Genomic DNA, 19899 nt, shown 5'->3' with positions numbered 1-19899 from the left:
GAATTGTTGTGAATCGATTCCAAGTTGAAGAAAGAATCGAATAGAATAGTCATTAATCAAATATTCACCATAGTCTGATAAATCTTTTGAAAAACTGATTAATCAGACGAGAATAAAGATAGAGTCCCGTTCTACATGTCAATATCAATACCGACAACAATGAAATTTATAGTAAGAGGAAAATCCGTCGACTTTAAAAATCGTGAGGGTTCAAGTCCCTCTATCCCCAACCCCAAAAAGCCCGTTTGCTGTCTATTTATTTTATCCTACCCTTTTTGTTAGTGGTTCAAAGTTCCTTATGTTTCTCATTCATCCTATTCTTTGCCGTTTTACAAGCGTATCCTAGCATAGCAGAATTTTGTTCTCTTATCACAAGTCTTGTGATAGAGTGTGATATATTGTGATATATATGATATACGTAGAAATCTCTTGAGCAAGGAATACCTATTTGATTTGAATGATTCATAATACATATGATTACTCATATGGAAATTTACAAAGTCTTCCTTTTGAAGATCCAAGAAATTCCTGTTCGAGACCTTTAATTTAATACTTTTCGTTTTTTTTGTTTTCATTTTAATTGACATAGACCCAAGTCATCTAGTATTATGAGGATAATGCGTCGGTAATGGTCGGATAGCTCAGTTGGTAGAGCAGAGGACTGAAAATCCTCGTGTCACCAGTTCAAATCTGGTTCTGGTATATGATTAATTTGTATGAGTATCTACTCTACAAATTAATTGATATGGATCGACATAATACATACTTATCTAGCTAGGTATCTGAGAGTAAACCCTCTTTATTTATTTCATTTTGTATTTTTTCTCTTTTAAAATGAGCAAAGAGTCTATTCTAATGTGTCTATTATAATGTAGTAAAAGACAAAATTTGCTTATCTTTCCTCTTCTTTTATTTGTTCACACTGCGGCTTTCACATTCAAAAAGAATGGTAATACTTCATACATATTTAATTAAAAGATTAAAATAGTTGGTTGAAAGGCCCAACAAAAAGACGGGTCTAGAGGAGTTCAAGGATAGAAATAACCAAGACTCATCTCAGCTACAGTACAAATAGAAGCCGATCCCCTTTCATTTATTTCTTTGTATTCTCTTTCATATTCCATTTCTTCATTCCTTCTATGCGACTCTAGAGTTCATCTAAGTGATGTGCGCGATACAAAGTTCACGGTACAGAACCCTTGTTGTTCATCCTATTGTCTCGGCTCGTCCGAAATAAAATAAATAAAAAAGTCTCTTCAAAAATCGAGAATCTCAATGATGTATTGTCTTTTATTTCTTTTTATTTATTAGCCTATCCATAAGAATACGAATGAAACCTCAATTCCTCTGTTTGAGCTTAGAAGAAAATGTACAAATTCTTGAATATTCAGTTGTAATTAGTTTCTTATCATTCAATGAGCGTCTTGTATTTCATAAAAATTGGGGCATGTAATCCTTACGTAAAGGCCACCCTATCCAACTTTCGGGCATTAAGATATGTTTCAGCCGTGGATGATTTTCATAAGAGATTCTAACATGTCATAAGATTTCGTTCTTGAAAATCCGAACTTTTCCAAACCCAGAAAACAGACGGAATTCTAGGTTACTCCCTTGAGCAAATACGCAGAAAGATAGATAATTAAACAGAAGATTAATTGTTGTCTGTTTCTGTAAAAATCTCACTTCCAATTCACCACCTGGGAAGAGTGAACCTTGTAGTTGAAAAATGTTTCAGGAGGAATTCTGAAGTAGATGGTGGTTGATAGAGCAATCTTGATTATAATTTCCAGTACGAGTACTACGTACAAGACAAAACTTGTGATTGGTAGTAAAACACTGACCCCTGTTGAGATCTAATTGATCTTCATAGATTTCGCGAGATATTTTTCACGAAGTTTTGTTATAGCATCTATAACTGCCTCGTTTAGGGGACAGCCGGCAAATAGACATCCACGGAATTAGCTTATCGACTCCCGAACAGTACTATAAGAATCAGTACTGAACATCCCTCCTGTAATTGTACACGCGCCCATAGCAATAACATATTTAGGTTCGGGCATTTGTTCATAATCTCACTAAAGAGGGCGCCATTTCATTGTTACTGTTCCAGCTGTTAAAATTAGGTCTGCCTGTCTAGGACTCGATCTTGGTACCAGCCCATAACGATCAAAGTCGAAGCGTGAGCCTATTAATGAAGCAAATTCAATAAAGCAACAACTGGTACCATAAAGAAGCGGCCATAAACTGGAGAGTCTTGACCAATTTGAAAGATCATTTAATAGTTGAAATAACTGAATTTTGGGTTGTTCGATCAAGTAAGGGAAATTCGATGGAATTCATATCAATGGTATTATTATTTTGACTTTTCTTTCTTTTATTATCTGAATATTCAGGAACTAAGACCATTCCAATGCTCCTCATGCATAAACTGAACCAACAATTAGGATAAGCACGAAAATGAAAGCTTCTATGAATACGGGTACCCCAATACATCGAAACTCATTGCCCATGGATAAAGAAAACCGTTTCAACATCAAAACAACAAAACTAGAGCAAACATATAATAACGGATTCGAAATTGTAACCAAGCATCGCCCATTGGTTCTATACCGATTCATAACTAGAAAGTTTTTCTGGACCCTTTCTAATCGGGGCTAAAACTCCAGAAATTAGAAATGCCAAAATAGGAATAGCACTTGATATTATTAGAAATGCCCAGAAAATATCATATTCGTAAAGCAGAAACATAGACGAACTCCTATGAATGTGAAAATAGATCGGATTAGTCGTTTGACCTGAATTCATTGTCAAGTCATCCGCAACTGTTTGTTTAGTCAAAACAACAATTCAGTTTGATCGAATCGTCTAGTTTCGTTTGTTTGCTGTGTTTCCATGTTGCGTTTTAAGATTTATTGATTGAATTAATCCTATTTTATTTACATTCCACTTATTTCGATTTCATTTCGATATAGTACTAATTTGTATAGTACTAGTATAAATATATATTTATACTATATATAGTATAATACTACAAATCCAAAACAAGTAATACTTTTCGTTTTCACTTCATTTCGGATTTTCTAAATAAAAGGAATTTAATATCTAACTAATATCTAATATTTATTAGAATTTTAGAAATCAAAACTTTTTATCGAAATTCTATTTATTCTAAATAGAAATTGAAATTATAGATTTCGAATAAATAGAAATTTTTATTTTATATCTATTTATATAGAATCAATCTAAAATCAATCTACCCATGAGGATTAATTAAGAAAATGGGTTTTGTTTATTTTATTCTTATCCAAGAATAAAAAAGAGCGATTGGATCCGTTGAAATGCGCTTTGTTTTCAGGGTTATACTCTGAGTGATCTCCTGTGAGCGAGCTTATGGGAATGATTTGAACCAAGCAACTGAAGCGACCATTTCCAATCAACAAAGAATACAATAATTAGGAAAAAACTATACAACTTTTTATTTTAGTTGTATTTGGATATTCTTTATTGTTTTAGTTTGCTTTAGTTTTAAGAATATTATTTTCATTTCATTTTTCTTAATTTAAAAAATTTAATGAATATTTAAAATTAATAAAATATAAAATTCGAAAATATAGGGCTATACGGACTCGAACCGTAGACCTTCTCGGTAAAACAGATCGAACTGATTATTATCAAAATGATTCGGCCTATTTCAAAGACCCAACATGCATTTTTTTTGCATTGCTCTTTCATTAACTGATAGAAATATCAGTTAGTCTATCAGTATATATTTTTTCTAACAGAAAAAGAAGACGGTTCCGTGTGTTCTGATTCATTGTGCTCTGATTCATTACTGATACAGGAGCACTTCCAAAGTGTTTCAAAGAGGGAAGGGTTATCTTGACGTAGGTCTGCTTCTGGCCTAGATCAATCTAAGTTAAATGGAGTCTCTACCATCCTGATTAAAAATCAAACATGAAACTTCATACACCTTAAGATTCATAGGACGAAAAGAGCATTTTGAGGTCCTTATACTCATTATGCCTAGCATTGAATAGACCGTATTCACCCTATCAATATCTCAAATCATGATGGGTTCGATTCGGATCTTGCCTAAACGGCACCCGAATCGGACCGAACCATTTGTCAGGCTATTGTTCTCTTGTTTTGTTCCTTCAAAGTAATGGAGTAAGACATCGATTTCTCAAAAGATCAATTCTTTTGATTGCATGATAGACTTCCTGAAAAACATTGGCGCACGTGTAAACGAGGTGCTCTACCAACTGAGCTATAGCCCTTGTGTTTGTGATACATATTTTATCATATTATGTAGATAATTTCTTGTCAAGATGAATATTACATGATCCAACATCATAATCATACCCTTGGTCTGTTTGATTGGTATTGCTTAGAAGTAATATTGGATTTATAATCCATCGATGTAATAGGTCCCTTTCTCTTTATGATTCCTTATGATAATAAATGACCTACTTAACTCAGCGGTTAGAGTATTGCTTTATACGGCGGAGTCATTGGTTCAAATCAATAGTAGGTAGAACTTATTAGATACCATCGATCCCGGTGTTAATAAGTTTTTCTACCCACCTTCTTTATTGATTTTCATCTTTTCATCCTATTCTATTTCCGTTTTCAATTTTCAAATTTTTCGTTAGATCAAAATCTGATTTCACTTTTCATTGTATTTGATTGTATTTGATTCTATTTAATCGGCAGAATCAAAATGGGATGTAGAAACGAAAGTTCTGTTTCTACGGAAATTTTTTCGATTAACCAACTCGTTACGAAATCGCGTTGATAGCCTCGACTCGTGTCCCAGCCCGTCTGAGAGCTAGATTTGCCTCAATTGTTTGCCTCTTGCCTTCAGCTTTCCTCAAGTTAGCTTCCGCTATTTCAAGAGCTTGCTGAGCTTCTTGTGGATCAATGTCACTACCCTTCTCCGCATCATTTACTAAAATAGTGATTTCATTGTTGCCTATTCTAGCAAAACCACCCATCAGAGCCATCGTTAACCATTGGTCGTTAAGGCGTATTCTCAAAATACCTATATCTACAGCTGTGGCAATAGGCGCGTGATTTGGTAATACGCCAATTTGTCCGCTATTAGTAGATAAAATGATTTCTTTCACTTCTGAATCCCAAACAATTCGATTAGGGGTAAGTACGCAAAGATTTAAGGTCATTTCTTCAATTTGCTCTCCATTTCTAAGTTCGTAGCCTTCGCAGTAGCTTCGTCGATGTTACCTACCAAATAAAAGGCCTGTTCAGGAAGACCGTCTAATTCTCCGGAAAGGATCAATTTAAATCCTCTAATTGTTTCTGCTAGACCAACATATTTCCCGGGGAACCGGTAAATACTTCCGCACGAAAAGGGTTGTGATAAGAAACGCTCAATTTTTCGCGCTCTTGTACGGTTAGTTGATCCTCTTCGGACAATTCGTCCAACCCAAGGATAGCTATAATGTCCTGAAGTTCTTTGTAACGCTGTAAGGTTTGCTTAACCCTTTGCGCAGTTTCATAATGTTCCTCACCAACGATTCGAGGTTGGAGCATAGTGGACGTTGAGTCTAAAGGATCTACCGCTGGATAAATACCTTTGGCAGCTAATCCTCTTGATAGTACGGTAGTAGCATCTAAATGCGCAAATGTTGTGGCAGGGGCAGGGTCGGTCAAATCATCCGCAGGTACATAAACTGCTTGAATAGAAGTTATGGATCCTCCTTGGTAGAAGTAATTTTTCTTGTAAAGTACCCATTTCGGTACTAAGGGTGGGTTGATAACCCACAGCGGAAGGCATTCTACCCAATAAGGCAGATACTTCGGATCCCGCTTGGACAAAACGGAAGATATTGTCTATAAATAGAAGTACGTCTTGTTCATTAACATCTCGGAAATATTCCGCCATAGTTAGGGCAGTCAATCCAACTCTCATACGAGCTCCTGGCGGTTCATTCATCTGACCGTAGACTAAAGCCACTTTTGATTCCGCAAGATTTTGTTCATTAATTACTCCAGATTCTTTCATTTCCATGTAAAGATCATTTCCTTCACGAGTCCGTTCACCTACCCGCCAAATACGGATACGCCCCCATGAGCTTTGGCAATGTTGTTGATCAATTCCATAATGAGTACTGTTTTACCTACCCCAGCCCCCAAATAGTCCGATTTTTCCTCCACGACGATAAGGAGCCAAAAGATCGACTACTTTAATTCCTGTTTCAAAATAGATAATTTTGTATCTAATTGTATGAAAGCGGGCGCGGATTTATGAATAGGGATGTTGTGGAGTATCTACAGGACCTAAATTATCAACGGCCCCAAGCACGTTAAAATTCGTCCTAGGGTCGCCCGCCGACTGGAACACTTAGAGCAGCTCCCGTGTCAATCACCCATTCCTCCGTTAGACCATCTGTAGCGCTCATAGCTACAGCTCTAACTCGATTATTTCCTAATAATTGCTACCAAGTTACATTAATTTGTTGACCGGCGGTATCTCGACCCTAACTACTAGGGCGTTGTAAATATTAGGCATCTTGCCCGGGGAAAGGTACATCCAGTACTGGACCGATGATTTGAGAAATACGCCCCAGATTTTTTTTTCAAGCGTGGAAACTCCAGGAACAGAAGTAGTAGGATTTATTTTCATAATAAAGTGAAATATGTCAATTTTTTTTCCAAAATTATCTAATACAAAAAATCTTCGACAGGAGGTTGATCGGTTAATTCAATAAGAAATGGGGTTAGCGCTCGATTTCGTTGGTCCCATCCAATTCAAGTGCATGCAATTGGATTGTTTTTATTCAATGAAGGAATTTTAAGTTCAACCAACCTATTTTGAAAATAGGAAGTGGATAAATAAAATTTTGGGAGAGTCTTTCATTTGTCCATCATTATAGGCAACACCATCCATATTATCTATGGAATTCGAACCCGAACTCTATTTATGATTCCTTATTTCTATCTCATTAGCCTTGTTTCAATTTCATTTCGTATTTTATTTTAGCATATCGATTTTTTTTACTTTACGTCCAACCTCCCCCTTTTTCCATCTATATTCTTTTTTCATTTCAGGGCCGAATTACGCCTGTTTTCACATCTAGGATTTATATACAAATATATTACTGTCAAGGGTGAATTTATTATTTTTATTATTGAGCTTATAATATATAATTTATATTAGATGTTAGAATATTAATTTATTATATATTTATCTATTCTATTATATATATATTCTAATATATTTAGTATTAGAATTTATTTATCTATTCTAATATATATTAGTATTAGAATTTATTTATCTATTTTATTAATTTATTTATCTATTTTATTTATAATATATTAGAATATTATATTAATATTATTTTTATATTATTTATCTATTTCTATTTTATTTATTTCATTTGCATTTAGAATTTGATTCAAAAAAAGTAAGGAATTAGAAACTTGAAAAACACGGATCGGGTTGGCTTACATATGAAAGAATATAGAATAATGATGTATTTGGCGAATCAAATACCATGGTCTAATAAGGAACCTTTCGGATTCGTTGATAATTTTTGAAAGATTTCTTCGAAAAGGTTTCATTAACTCCTCATTTATATCGAGTAGACCTTGTTGTTGGAGAATTTTAATTCATGAGTTGTAGGGAGGGACTTATGTCACCACAAACAGAGACTAAAGCAAGTGTTGATTCAAAGCTGGTGTTAAAGAGTATAAATTGACTTATTATACTCCTCAATATGAAGTCAAAGATACTGATATCTTGGCAGCCTTCCGAGTAACTCCTCAACCCGGAGTTCCGCCTGAGGAAGCAGGGGCCGCGGTAGCTGCTGAATCTTCACTGGTACATGGACAACCGTGGGACCGATGGGCTTACCAGCCTTGATCGTTACAAAGGGCGATGCTACCACATTGAGCCTGTTCCTGGAGAAGAAGATCAATATATATGTTGAAGCTACCCTTTAGACCTTTTTGAAGAAGGTTCTGTTACAACATGTTTACTTCCATTGTGGGTAATGTATTTGGGTTCAAAGCCCCGCGCTCTACGTCTAGAGGATCTGCAATCCACTGCTTATGTTAAAACTTTCCAAGGCCCGCCTCATGGCATCCAGGTTGAAAGAGATAAATTGAATAAGTATGGTCGCCCCATTAGGATGTACTATTAAACCTAAATTGGGTTATCCGCCAAGAACTACTAGAGCAGTTTATGAATGTCTACGGGCGGGCTTGATTTTACCAAAGATGATGAGAATGTGAACTCCCAACCATTTATGCGCTGAGAGACCGTTTTTATTTTGTGCCGAAGCAATTTATAAATCACAGGCTGAAACAGGTGAAATCAAAGGGCATTACTTGAATGCTACTGCAGGTACATGTGAAGAAATGATCAAAAGGGCTGTGTGCTAGAGAATTGGGAGTTCCTATCGTAATGCACGACTACTTAACAGGTGGGTTCACTGCAAATACTAGCTTGGCTCGTTATTGCCGAGATAATGGTCTACTTTCACATCCATCGCGCAATGCACGCAGTTATTGATAGACAGAAGAATCATGGTATGCACTTTCGTGTACTAGCTAAAGCTTTACGTATGTCTGGTGGAGATCATATTCACGCTGGTACAGTAGTAGGTAAACTTGAAGGAGAAAGGGACATAACTTTGGGCTTTGTTGATTTACTACGTGATGATTTTATTGAAAAAGATCGAAGCCGTGGTATTTATTTCACTCAAGATTGGGTTTCTATGCCAGGTGTTCTGCCCGTAGCTTGGGGTATTCACGTTTGGCATATGCCTGCTTTGACCGAGATCTTTGGAGATGATTCCGTACTACAATTCGGTGGAGGAACTTTAGGACACCTTTGGGGAAATGCACCGGTGCCGTAGCTAATCGAGTAGCTTTAGAAGCATTGTACAAGCTCGTAATGAGGGACGTGACCTGCCGGAGGGTAATGAAATTATCCGCGAGGCTAGCAAATGGAGTCCTGAACTAGCTGCTGCTTGGAAGTATGGAAGGCGATCAAATTTGAATTCGACGCAGGGATAAATTAGATAAACCAGCTTGATAAATCAAATTTGAATTCGAAGCAATGGATACTTTGTAATCCAGTAATTACTGTCGGTTTGTTGAATTGCAATTAAACTCGGCCCAATCTTTTACTAAAAGGATTGAGCCGATTCTATTGTCTATATTTTTGATAGATATATTTTTATCTAGATATACAAGATTTTAAATACAAAAATAAAAGACTAAACACAACTCAAATTTTCTCCTGGGTCCATAATTAATCCTATGTATGGATCCTTAGGATTGTGTATTCTTTTCATCCTATATACCACGGTTTCGATCATGGATCGAGCCAACATCACAACTTTTCTACCCATCCTGTATGTTGTCCTTTTGGCTCCGTGTTGAATAGAAACTTATTGTATTGTATTAGTAGACGAGATTTTGAAAAAGGTTCTTGATAGGAGAAAATTTTTTCCATTTTTCAGTGGGATTTTACACAACATGGGGAAATCACTATTTCTAATTGAAAATTGATATTTCTAATTCAAAAGAAAAAGAGCTCTATCAATATAATGAACTGCTACTCCAGGTTCTCAAAAGGGAATCGTTTTTTCAATATTCACTCATTGTTCGTTAATAACCCTAGTGATTGTATCTAGTATGCGTATTCTGATAGGAAATAAAATATTCAATTGATTTTTCATCGAATGACTATTCATCTACTGTACTTTCATGGAAATAGAGCTTGGGGCCCACCGGGGGTTTAAAGGGTTTTTCCCAAAAAAAAAAAAGGGGGGGGGGAAAAAACCCCGGGAAAAACCCCCAACTAAGGGGTTTTAAAAAAAAATTTTTTGAACGGCCCCAAAAAATAAAAGGAAAAAAAATTTTTGGAATGGTCTTTTTTTTGGGGGGTTTTTTAATTGGAAAATTTAAAATTTTTAAAAAAAAAATTTTTTTGGAAAATTTTAAAAATTTTTTAAAACCTTTTTAAATTTAAAAAAAAAAACCCTTTTAAAAAAGGGGCCATTTTTTCCTATTTTTGGATTTAATTTTTTTTTTCAAATTTTAAAAAATTTAAAATTAAAAACCAAATTTCCCTTTTCCCCAAATTTTTTTTTTTTTTTTTTTTATTTATTTTTTCCGAATTTTAAAAATTCTTAAAAAATTTTTCCCTTTTTTTTTTTGGGGGGAAAAATGGGAAATTTTTTTTAATTGAAAAAATTTTTTAAAAAAAAAAAGGGAAAATTTTTAAATTTTTTCCCCTTTTTAACAAAAGGGAAAATTTTTTTTAAATTAAAATTTTTTTAAAACCCAAAGGAAAAACTTTTTATTTGAAGGAAAAAATTTAAAAAATCGTTTTTTTCCTTTTTTTAAAAAAGGGGAAATTTATGGTTTATGGAAAAAATTTTTAAAAAAAAAAAATTTTTTCCCCCCTTTAAAAAAGGTTAAAAGGACCTTTTAAAAAGGGAAAGGAAAAAATTTGGGTTTTCAAAAAGGGGTTGGTTGAAAATTTTTGGCCAAAGACCTTAAAAATTTTTGATAAAACCTTTTAATTTTAAAAATTTTTAAAATTTTTTTTCCCTTTTTAAAATTTATTTTTTTAAATTTTAAAAGGGTTTTTAAAAACCCTTTTTTTTTAATAATGGAAAAAAATTTTGAGAACAATATTTTTTTTGGGAAAAAAATTTTTTTGGAATAATAATTTTTAATTGAATTTTTTTTTAAACCCTTTTATTTTCCTTTTTTAAAAAAACCCAAAAATTAATTTTTAATTTTTTGGAATTTTTTTAAAAAAATTTTTTTAAATTTTGTGGAAATGGAAATTTTAAATTTAAAAAAATTTAAATTTTCCGGGAAAAAATTTTGGGGAAAAGGTTTAAAATTTTGGGGAAAAAAAGAAATTTCCTTAAAAAAATTTAAATTTTTTAAAAATTTTTTAAAAAAAGGAAAATTTTTGGGGAAAAAAACCCTTAAAAAAAATTTTTTTTAAAAAATTTTTTTTAAAAAAAATAAAAATTTTTTTTTAAAAGGAAAAGGGGTTTGGGAAAACAAAACCCGGGCCCAATTAAAATTCCAAAAACTTTTAAAGGTTTTGTTTTTAAAAAGGGGAAGGAAAAGGGGAAATTCAAACCCCGGGGGAAAAACCCTTTTTTACCCTTTTAATTTTGGTTTGGGGGGGGGGAAGGAAGGGGAAATTACCCTTTGGAAAAACTTCCCTTTTTTATTTAATTCAAAAATTTTTTTTCCCCTTTAAAAATTTGGGGGTTTGGGGGGTTTTTTTGGGTTTATTTTTTCCCCAAAAAAATTTTTTTTTCTTTAAAAAAAAAGGGGGAAAAAATTTCCCCCCCCTTTTTTTTTTTATTTGGGAAAAAAATTAACCAAAAGGGAAAAAAAAACCCCCTTTTTTTTTAAAAATTTTTTAAAAAAAAGGAAATTTTTAAAGGGTTTAAAGGGTTTTTAGTTTTTTTTTAAAATTAAAATTTAATTTTAAAAAAAAATTTTTTGAAAAAAATTTTGGGTTTTTATTAATTTCAAATTTCCAAAATTAAAGGGGCCCTTTAAAAAAAAAAAAACCCCGGGAAATTAATTTTAAAAAAAAAATTTTTTCCCTTTAAAAAAAAAAAATTTTTAAAAAAAAAAAAAGGGAAAATTTCCAATTTTTTTTTTTTTAAATAAAATTTTTTTGGAAAAAAAAAAAAAAATTTTTTTTTTAAAACTCCTTTTAAATTTAAATTTTAAAAAAAAACCCGGAAAGGAATTTAAAAGAAAAGAAAATAAAATAGTCCTAGTTGATGAGAGTTACTTCGGAAACAAAAAAAGTAAAGTCGAATTTTTTTGGTTATTCTCTCAATTCGAATAAAATGCAACTGGATCTAGTATGTATGAGTTGGCGATCAGAATCTATATGGATAGAATTTATAGTGGGATCTCGAAAAACAAGCAATTTCTGCTGGGCCTTTATCCTTTTTTGGTTCATTAGGGTTTTATTAGTTGGAACTTCTAGTTATCTTGGTAGGAATTTGATATCTTTATTTCCGTCTCAGCAAATAGTTTTTTTTCCACAAGGAATCGTGATGTCTTTCTATGGGATCGCAGGCCTCTTTATTAGTTCCTATTTGTGGTGCACAATTTTTTGGAATGTAGGCAGTGGTTATGATCGATTCGATAGAAAGGAGGGAATAGTATGTATTTTTCGTTGGGGTTTTCCTGGAAAAAATCGTCGCATCTTTCTACGATTCCTTATGAAAGATATTCAGTCCATCAGAATAGAAGTTAAAGAGGGTATTTATGCTCGTCGTGTCCTTTATATGGAAATCAGAGGCCAGGGGGCCGTTCCCTTGACTCGTACTGATGAGAATTTGACTCCCCGCGAAATTGAACAAAAAGCTGCTGAATTGGCCTATTTTTTGCGTGTACCGATTGAAGTCTTTTGAAATGAATTGCAGAATAAAAGCTTTCTCGCCGGGAGGAAAAAGCTCAATCCAAGAATCCTCTTTTTTCTATAGCAGAACTAAACTGAAGTTTCTTCAGAATGCCCATTCAAACCAAAGCGGACGTATACGGAAGAGTCATAACATAAAAAAACAGTTTTTTTTGTCCACAAAAATAGTTTTTTATGCGTCTGTAAATGTAAAACCGCTCAACTTAATTCAGTAACAAAATAAGCAAGAAATCGAAATACTGGATTCATCTCATATATCAAAGTATTTCGAAATAAAGACTTTCGCTTTTTATTTGCAATATTTGGAGTTGATACGTGAGATACAGATAGATCATATCTTGTAAATTTTCTCTACTTTTCTTTTCTCAATCGGCCCCTCCCCTTTTATCCTTTCTTTTGTGCTCCTTAAGAACTAAAGAACTAAACAAGTGGATTTCTTTCTTATAACATAATGATAAACGTAATGATACCTTTTCTGTCTTTTTTTGTCACTCATTTTTGATCAGCATAATATTTTTCCTAATTTTTTTTTTCAATTATTGCTGGACTCTAGACTCTATATAGTTTAGATAACCCGCGAAAATTTTCGACATATTTGATTGCGATCTTGATATAGACAGGGCGCTCCTTCGTCTCAAAATCTGAATAGAACAATCTTTATTATTTGAAGCGGTTCTTTCGGGCAGTTATCAAAAGAGGGCAATTGCTTCGAATTTGATCAATTGAGATATCTGGAAACAATAACAATATCAATATAACAATAATATATATATTTCATTCGAATTCAAAGTGGATTCTTATTTTCTATATTCTGTATTCTTTTTAGATTCAATTAGATTCAAGGGCTAAGCACTGAATCAAAAAAAAAACAGAGAATAGATTCATGGGCCCCTACTTTATAATATAATGAAAGGCATGCTTGATAGAAAGATTAGATCACATAAAGTCAACGAATGAGGTGGGTTCATTAACAACTCACAGATGAAAAAATGGCAAAAAAGAAAGCATTCACTCCCCTTCTATATCTTGCATCTATAGTATTTTTGCCCTGGTGGATCTCTCTCTCATTTAATAAAAGTCTGAAATCTTGGATTACTAATTGGTGGGATACTAGGCAATCCGAAACTTTTTTGAATGATATTCAAGAAAAGAGTATTCTAGAACAATTCATAGAAGTAGAGGAACTCTTCCTGTTGGACGAAATGATAAAAGAATACCCGGAAACACATCTACAAAAGCTTCGTATAGGAATCCAAAAAGAAACGATCCAATTGATCAAGCTGCACAATGAGGATCATATCCATACGATTTTGCACTTCTCGACCAATCTAATCTGTTTCGTTATTCTAAGTGGTTATTCTATTTTGGGGAATGAAGAACTTCTTATTCTTAACTCTTGGGTTCAAGAATTCCTATATAATTTAAGCGACACAATAAAAGCTTTTTCTATTCTTTTATTAACAGATTTATGTATAGGATTTCATTCGCCCCACGGTTGGGAACTAATGATTGGCTCTATATACAAAGATTTTGGATTTGCTCATAATGATCAAATTATATCTGGTCTTGTTTCTACCTTTCCAGTCATTCTAGATACAATTTTTAAATATTGGATCTTTCGTTATTTAAATCGTGTATCTCCGTCACTTGTAGTTATTTATCATTCAATGAATGACTGAAAAATGATTCACGGATTCAATTATAATCTTTCTTACTTTCGAGATAAGCAAAGCATGCAAAGTCGTACTTACTTTACTCTTTCTACCCATCAGGAGAATACAATTTCTCCTCTGTTTCAGTCATTTTTTTTTCAGTTTTCAGTAAAAGTAAATAGCAGAATCGTGGCTAGGAACTATACTAGTGACCTACCTAATTTTATTGTAGAAATTTTCGGGATCAATGATTGGACCATGCAAACTAGAAATACTTTTTCTTGGATAAAGGAGGAGATTACTCGATCCATTTCCGTATCGCTCATGATCTATATAATAACCGGGGCTTCCATTTCAAATGCATATCCCATTTTTGCGCAGCAGGGGTATGAAAATCCACGAGAAGCAACTGGGCGTATTGTATGTGCCAATTGCCATTTAGCGAATAAACCCGTGGATATTGAGGTTCCACAAGCGGTACTTCCTGATACTGTATTTGAAGCGGTTGTTAGAATTCCTTATGATATGCAACTGAAACAAGTTCTTGCTAATGGTAAGAAAGGGGCTTTGAATGTGGGTGCTGTTCTTATTTTACCAGAGGGGTTTGAGTTAGCCCCGCCTGATCGTATTTCGCCCGAGATGAAAGAAAAGATAGGCAATCTGTCTTTTCAGAACTACCGCCCCACTAAGAAAAATATTCTTGTGATAGGTCCTGTTCCTGGTAAAAAATATAGTGAAATCACCTTTCCTATTCTTTCCCCAGACCCTGCTAGTAATAAGGATGTTCATTTCTTAAAATATCCCATATACGTAGGCGGCAACAGGGGAAGGGGCCAGATTTATCCGACGGGAACAAAAGTAACAATACTGTTTATAATGCTACGGCAGCAGGTATAGTAAGCAAAATCATACGAAAAGAAAAAGGGGGGTACGAAATAACCATAACGGATGCCTTGGATGGACATCAAGTGGTTGATATTATCCCCCCAGGACCAGAACTTCTTGTTTCAGAGGGTGAATCTATCAAACTCGATCAACCATTAACAATTAATCCTAATGTGGGTGGATTTGGTCAGGGGGATGCAGAAATAGTACTTCAAGACCCACTACGCGTCCAAGGTCTTTTGTTCTTCTTGGCATCTATTGTTTTGCACAAATCTTTTTGGTTCTTAAAAAGAAACAGTTTGAGAAGGTTCAAGTGTCCGAAATGAATTTCTAGATCTGTGGATTTATCAACATCAAATTTGTAAAAAAGAACAAATTCTTCCTGGCAATTAGGTTAGGTATAATGAAAAAAAGGATGAAAAGTCTTTTGCTTGTTTCTATTCTTTCTCTAGGAATTGCTTTTACCGCATTCAAAACAAAATATGTATATTGTGAAGAAGACTATTTGTCTTTACCTCTTTTTTTTTTTTTTCAATCTAAATTGGACTAAATTGGGGGGGGTAATTATATTCCTATTGTCAGTGTCAGATTAAAATGTTACAGAATCGTTTTGTTTTCTAAATTCAATTTGAGTAGATACTAAACATAAGATAAGTAAGTGGAGAATAGAAAGGAAGGATAAATGAGGGGAACAAATAATTACAGGGAGTATTCTTCGTCTTTCTAGCCTTCGACACAAGAAAAGGGTGTGTAAAATTCCTTTTCTTGTGTCGAAATAATAACAATTACGGGACCCGTTCGTCAAAGATTTCTATTCTTAGTTTCGATTTTTCCCGATTTTTCAGAACCCTTTATTTTTTCGATTTACTTATAATAGAATAAGTAATAAGGATAATATAATAAGTATAAAATAAGTCGAAATAAGTATAATATACTAAGTAATGGACAACCAAAAAAAAGAGAAGGAATCCTTACCGATTTTTTTTGATAAAATAGAATCAAGGCGATAAACTTATAAAATAATTTCAAACTTTGATGAAATACTAAAATAAATCGAGTAAGGTTAGACTAGTCTAGAAAAGGTTTGATTGATATCTGGTCGACAGAAAAAAAAGAAATATTAAATATATATTGTGTCATCCAATTGAGTGATTCCTTTTTTTCTTCTAACCTTGAAAGTATCGATAGATACTATCGAAGAGCAGATGCTATGAATCAATTAATTGAAATTGAGTTCATTTTCAAAAAATCATCGGAAAAAGTGATCCATTTGTTGTCATTTATACGACCAAAATATAATGATCATGATCATTAAGAATTCAACGGGACCCTTCCTCGCGAATCAGACAAAGAAAGAGGAGGCGGGCCCCGTTGAGTTCTTACACTTTCATGCCTATAACTTAGTTCGTCCCATTATCCATTATTCCATATTACAGGGATGAACCCAATCCAGAATATGAACCATAAAAGAAAATACCTATTAAACCGATCACAGGAATACCAGTTACCGTACCTATTATCCAAAGAGGAATCCTTCCAGTAGTATCGGCCATTTATCCCGCTTCCCTCCGCATTTCATCAAGTGGTCATGCTAAAGACATAAACAGTCATAGATAATTATGAGATACAATCCTTCCGAATGGGATAAGATAATTCCTACTATTATTTAGTATTCTACTACTCTTTTTTCTTAATTGAAGAAATAATTGGAAAATAAAACAGCAAGTACAAAAATGAGTAATAACCCCCAGTAGAGACTGGTACGATTCAATTCAACATTTTGTTCGTTCGGGTTTGATTGTGTCATAGCTCTATAATTAATTCGAATTAGGTTTATCGTTGGATGAACTGCATTGCTGATATTGACCCCAAAAAAGAAACGGTAGGTACAGCTAGTCCGTGAACAGCCAACCATCGCACTGTAAAAATTGGATAGGTTCGATCTATGGTCATTGGGTCCTCCTAAAAAGATCTACTAAATTCATCGAGTTGTTCCAAAGAATCAAAACGGCCAGTTATTAATGGAATTCCTTGTCGGCTCTCTGTAAAATACTCGTTTGGACGAGGGCTTCCAAACACATCATAAGCTAAACCTGTGCTGACGAATAACCAACCCGCGATGAATAGGGAAGGTATAGTAATACTATGAATGACCCAGTATCGAATACTGGTAATAATATCAGCAAAAGAACGTTCTCCTGTGCTTCCAGACATGCCGAGCTCCACATATTCTTGTAGGGGATCGATTCCGTAAAAGATGGGATCAGTAAATGGGAATTCACCGAAACTCAATCTTTGTGAGATCGTCAATATTGTACCAAAGGTATTTTTAGAGTATACCGAATCAGTATAGCTATCCTTCTTCTGACACAGCAACGCAATTTCAAACAGTATATCGACGTGAAGTGCTAGATAATTTCTTTCTTCTTCTTGCTTGTCGATGTATAACCAGGTATCATGCAATAGAAAATTCCTCAAATTCCTGGAGGTATTGGCTTGGGCCTAGAAACGGCGGATCAGGTAACCCGTGAATCCAACGAGTTGGTTTATAATAATTCATGAAGGAAATTATCATATTTCCGCAAGTCAATTAGATGCGAAATATAAAAATTGACTTTTTTTCGTAGTTGCACAAGAGGTTTTGTTTTTTGTTGGAAGCCCTCTTTTTTTATTTTAAGGAATTGCTTAGTCGTCTAGTAACAAGTAAGAGTAGTCGATAGTATTAGATATAGATAAAAAAAAAAGAGCAAGGAATAAAAAAAAATTCTACTAATCAATATTTGTGAGGCGGCCTTTCTTGTATTCTTGTATTAGATCCAAAGGTTTTTTCTTGACCTAACTACAAAGATGATGAATCGATTTCTTTTTCTTTTCTACTCTTGTCCTGCCGCTCTATTTTTGTGAATACCGTTTATAATGATTGATGAAGCAAAAAATTTCAATTGAACTTATTATTTCAATTGGTATTTTTGCTTATCCCCCTCTCGTTTAAAAATTGAAACTTAGGTAAGTGCTTTATAAACATATGTATAAAAAGAACATATTTCATTTAGCTCCTTCATGCCTACTATAACTAGTTATTTCGGTTTTTTACTAGCGGCTTTAACTATAACCTCAGCTTTATTTATTGGTCTGAGTAAGATACGACTTATTTGAAAATTAATTCAATGAACGAACAATTCATAAAAACAAAGCTTTCTGTCCTATTCCATATATTCTCTAGCTCCTTACCGTGTTAATTATCAATTATTAGGTATTGATATTCATGGGCAATAGAAATTAATATTTAGGGATAGATATTACCTTTCTTTTTCTCCTTTCAAATAAATTGAAATGATTGAAGTTTTTCTATTTGGAATCGTCTTAGGTCTAATTCCTATTACTTTGGCTGGATTATTCGTAACCGCATATTTACAATACAGACGTGGTGATCAGTTGGACCTTTGATTAATTAACATACCTTTTTTGGATTAATTAACATACCTTTTTTTGACTGACCCCTTTAATTCTTAAATTTTTGAATTTCAATTTATTTAATAATTTGAATTTTATAATTTAATCCAAGGAGGTCAAATTCGAATTGCTGTTCAATTTTTTTTTTTTTTCAGTTCGGTGTAATTTTCGACCTAACAAGAGCGGAATCACGCTCTGTAGGATTTGAACCTACGACATTGGGTTTTGGAGACCCACGTTCTACCGAACTGAACTAAGAGCGCTTTCTTATCATAATAAATAAGACTGTAAAAAAGAGGATTCTTTTATTTTATAACCCCAATACATCGCGCACAACTATACTATCATATATCATATATAATATGAGAAAATGATAGATTATGTATGCTTAATTTTAATCAATCTAAAACGACTCCCTCGTTACTGCTCAAAGGAGAAGTAATAGGTAGGGATGACAGGATTTGAACCTGTGACATTTTGTACCCAAAACAAACGCGCTACCAAGCTGCGCTACATCCCTTTCAATTGGCCTACAATGTCATTGTAGAGAATCCCTGTCTTGTTTTCCACACCCTTATTTCATCTATTGATATACAAAACGGATCTTTCCATTTCCTCTTTTTGGTCTCATATCATATAACAACCATATAATGAATAATAAATGAATATTTTTAGCGGGAATTCTCAGGCGGAAAGGGACCTATTTTGTTTTGCTGTTTTAAGAAAGGGAAAATCTTATCTATCGAATCATTGTACATTTTAATTTGAATTAGGAATTCCGGGTACAAATAGACAAATCCAAGTGGTCTTTAACCACACATACATGCGATTATATATGTATTACCATAATGTAATACGATAAAGAAGGAGGATTTTAAATGCGAGATCTAAAAACATATCTTTCCGTAGCACCGGTACTAAGTACTCTCTGGTTCGGTTCTTTAGCGGGTTTATTAATAGAGATCAATCGTTTCTTCCCGGATGCGTTAACATTCCCTTTTTTTTAATTCTAGTTATTGCCGCGGGACGGGCGAAAAGATTAGATCGAGATACAATCAAATATCTGTGACTACTCTCTCGCCCCCCCTTTTTTTAGTTTTTTTTTTCGAATTAGATAAGAATTAGATAAAATAAATAAGGAAGGTAGAACGAAAAAAGTAGATTCAACCTCACCGAAACTCGGGTTCAAGCTCCAATTAAATTACTAGTAGAGCGAAAAGAGAAATGTGGCTGGAACAACAGTATCCTACAAGATACTTAAAGAAAATACCGTACGGTGGTTTGATTCTAAATAGAGTTCGAAATCGTTGTATTACTTATTCTTATTATTTACTATTACTCTAAATCTATATTGATTTACTATATTGATTGCAACAAAATCTTTCAAGATTTGGTTTTGAGTTAGCAACTTTTATTTCTTTTTTTTTTTCATTCCTTTCTTCTTCGCTTTTGATCGGAAAATAG

General features: G+C 33.5%; 1 protein-coding gene, 3 non-coding genes and 3 pseudogenes across 4 annotated transcripts; 4 read left to right on the top strand and 3 right to left on the bottom strand.

Moving 5' to 3' along the window:
• Positions 1-630: 630 nt before the first annotated feature.
• On the top strand, positions 631-703 carry TRNAF-GAA (transfer RNA phenylalanine (anticodon GAA)). Its single transcript has one exon. It is a non-coding gene; the product is annotated as a tRNA-Phe (tRNA).
• A 4241-nt stretch (positions 704-4944) lies between these two features.
• LOC128037743 (ATP synthase subunit beta, chloroplastic-like) lies at positions 4945-6665 on the bottom strand (annotated as a pseudogene).
• Positions 6666-7637: 972 nt separating this feature from the next.
• LOC128037739 (ribulose bisphosphate carboxylase large chain-like) lies at positions 7638-9180 on the top strand (annotated as a pseudogene).
• A 2604-nt stretch (positions 9181-11784) lies between these two features.
• LOC128037732 (photosystem I assembly protein Ycf4-like) lies at positions 11785-13357 on the top strand. Its single transcript, XM_052627363.1, has one exon. It carries the CDS (start codon positions 11796-11798, stop codon positions 12435-12437), a length of 642 nt encoding a protein of 213 aa, XP_052483323.1. The 5' UTR covers positions 11785-11795; the 3' UTR covers positions 12438-13357.
• Positions 13358-13432: 75 nt separating this feature from the next.
• LOC128037735 (cytochrome f-like) lies at positions 13433-16915 on the top strand (annotated as a pseudogene).
• Positions 16916-18624: 1709 nt separating this feature from the next.
• TRNAW-CCA (transfer RNA tryptophan (anticodon CCA)) lies at positions 18625-18698 on the bottom strand. The gene has a single exon. It is a non-coding gene; the product is annotated as a tRNA-Trp (tRNA).
• Positions 18699-18881: 183 nt separating this feature from the next.
• TRNAP-UGG (transfer RNA proline (anticodon UGG)) lies at positions 18882-18955 on the bottom strand. The gene has a single exon. It is a non-coding gene; the product is annotated as a tRNA-Pro (tRNA).
• Between the last annotated feature and the right edge of the window lie 944 nt (positions 18956-19899).

Source organism: Gossypium raimondii, unplaced genomic scaffold, assembly GCF_025698545.1.
Source record: "Gossypium raimondii isolate GPD5lz unplaced genomic scaffold, ASM2569854v1 Contig00271, whole genome shotgun sequence".
Taxonomy (NCBI): domain Eukaryota; kingdom Viridiplantae; phylum Streptophyta; class Magnoliopsida; order Malvales; family Malvaceae; genus Gossypium; species Gossypium raimondii.
The sequence above is the reverse complement of the archived record's forward strand: the minus strand, read 5'-3'. Positions and strand labels throughout refer to the sequence as shown.

What these genes read in the sequence shown, in the direction of transcription:
- LOC128037732 (XM_052627363.1), top strand. Translation starts at nt 11,796, where the DNA reads ATGAGAGTTACTTCGGAAACAAAAAAAGTAAAGTCGAATTTTTTTGGT.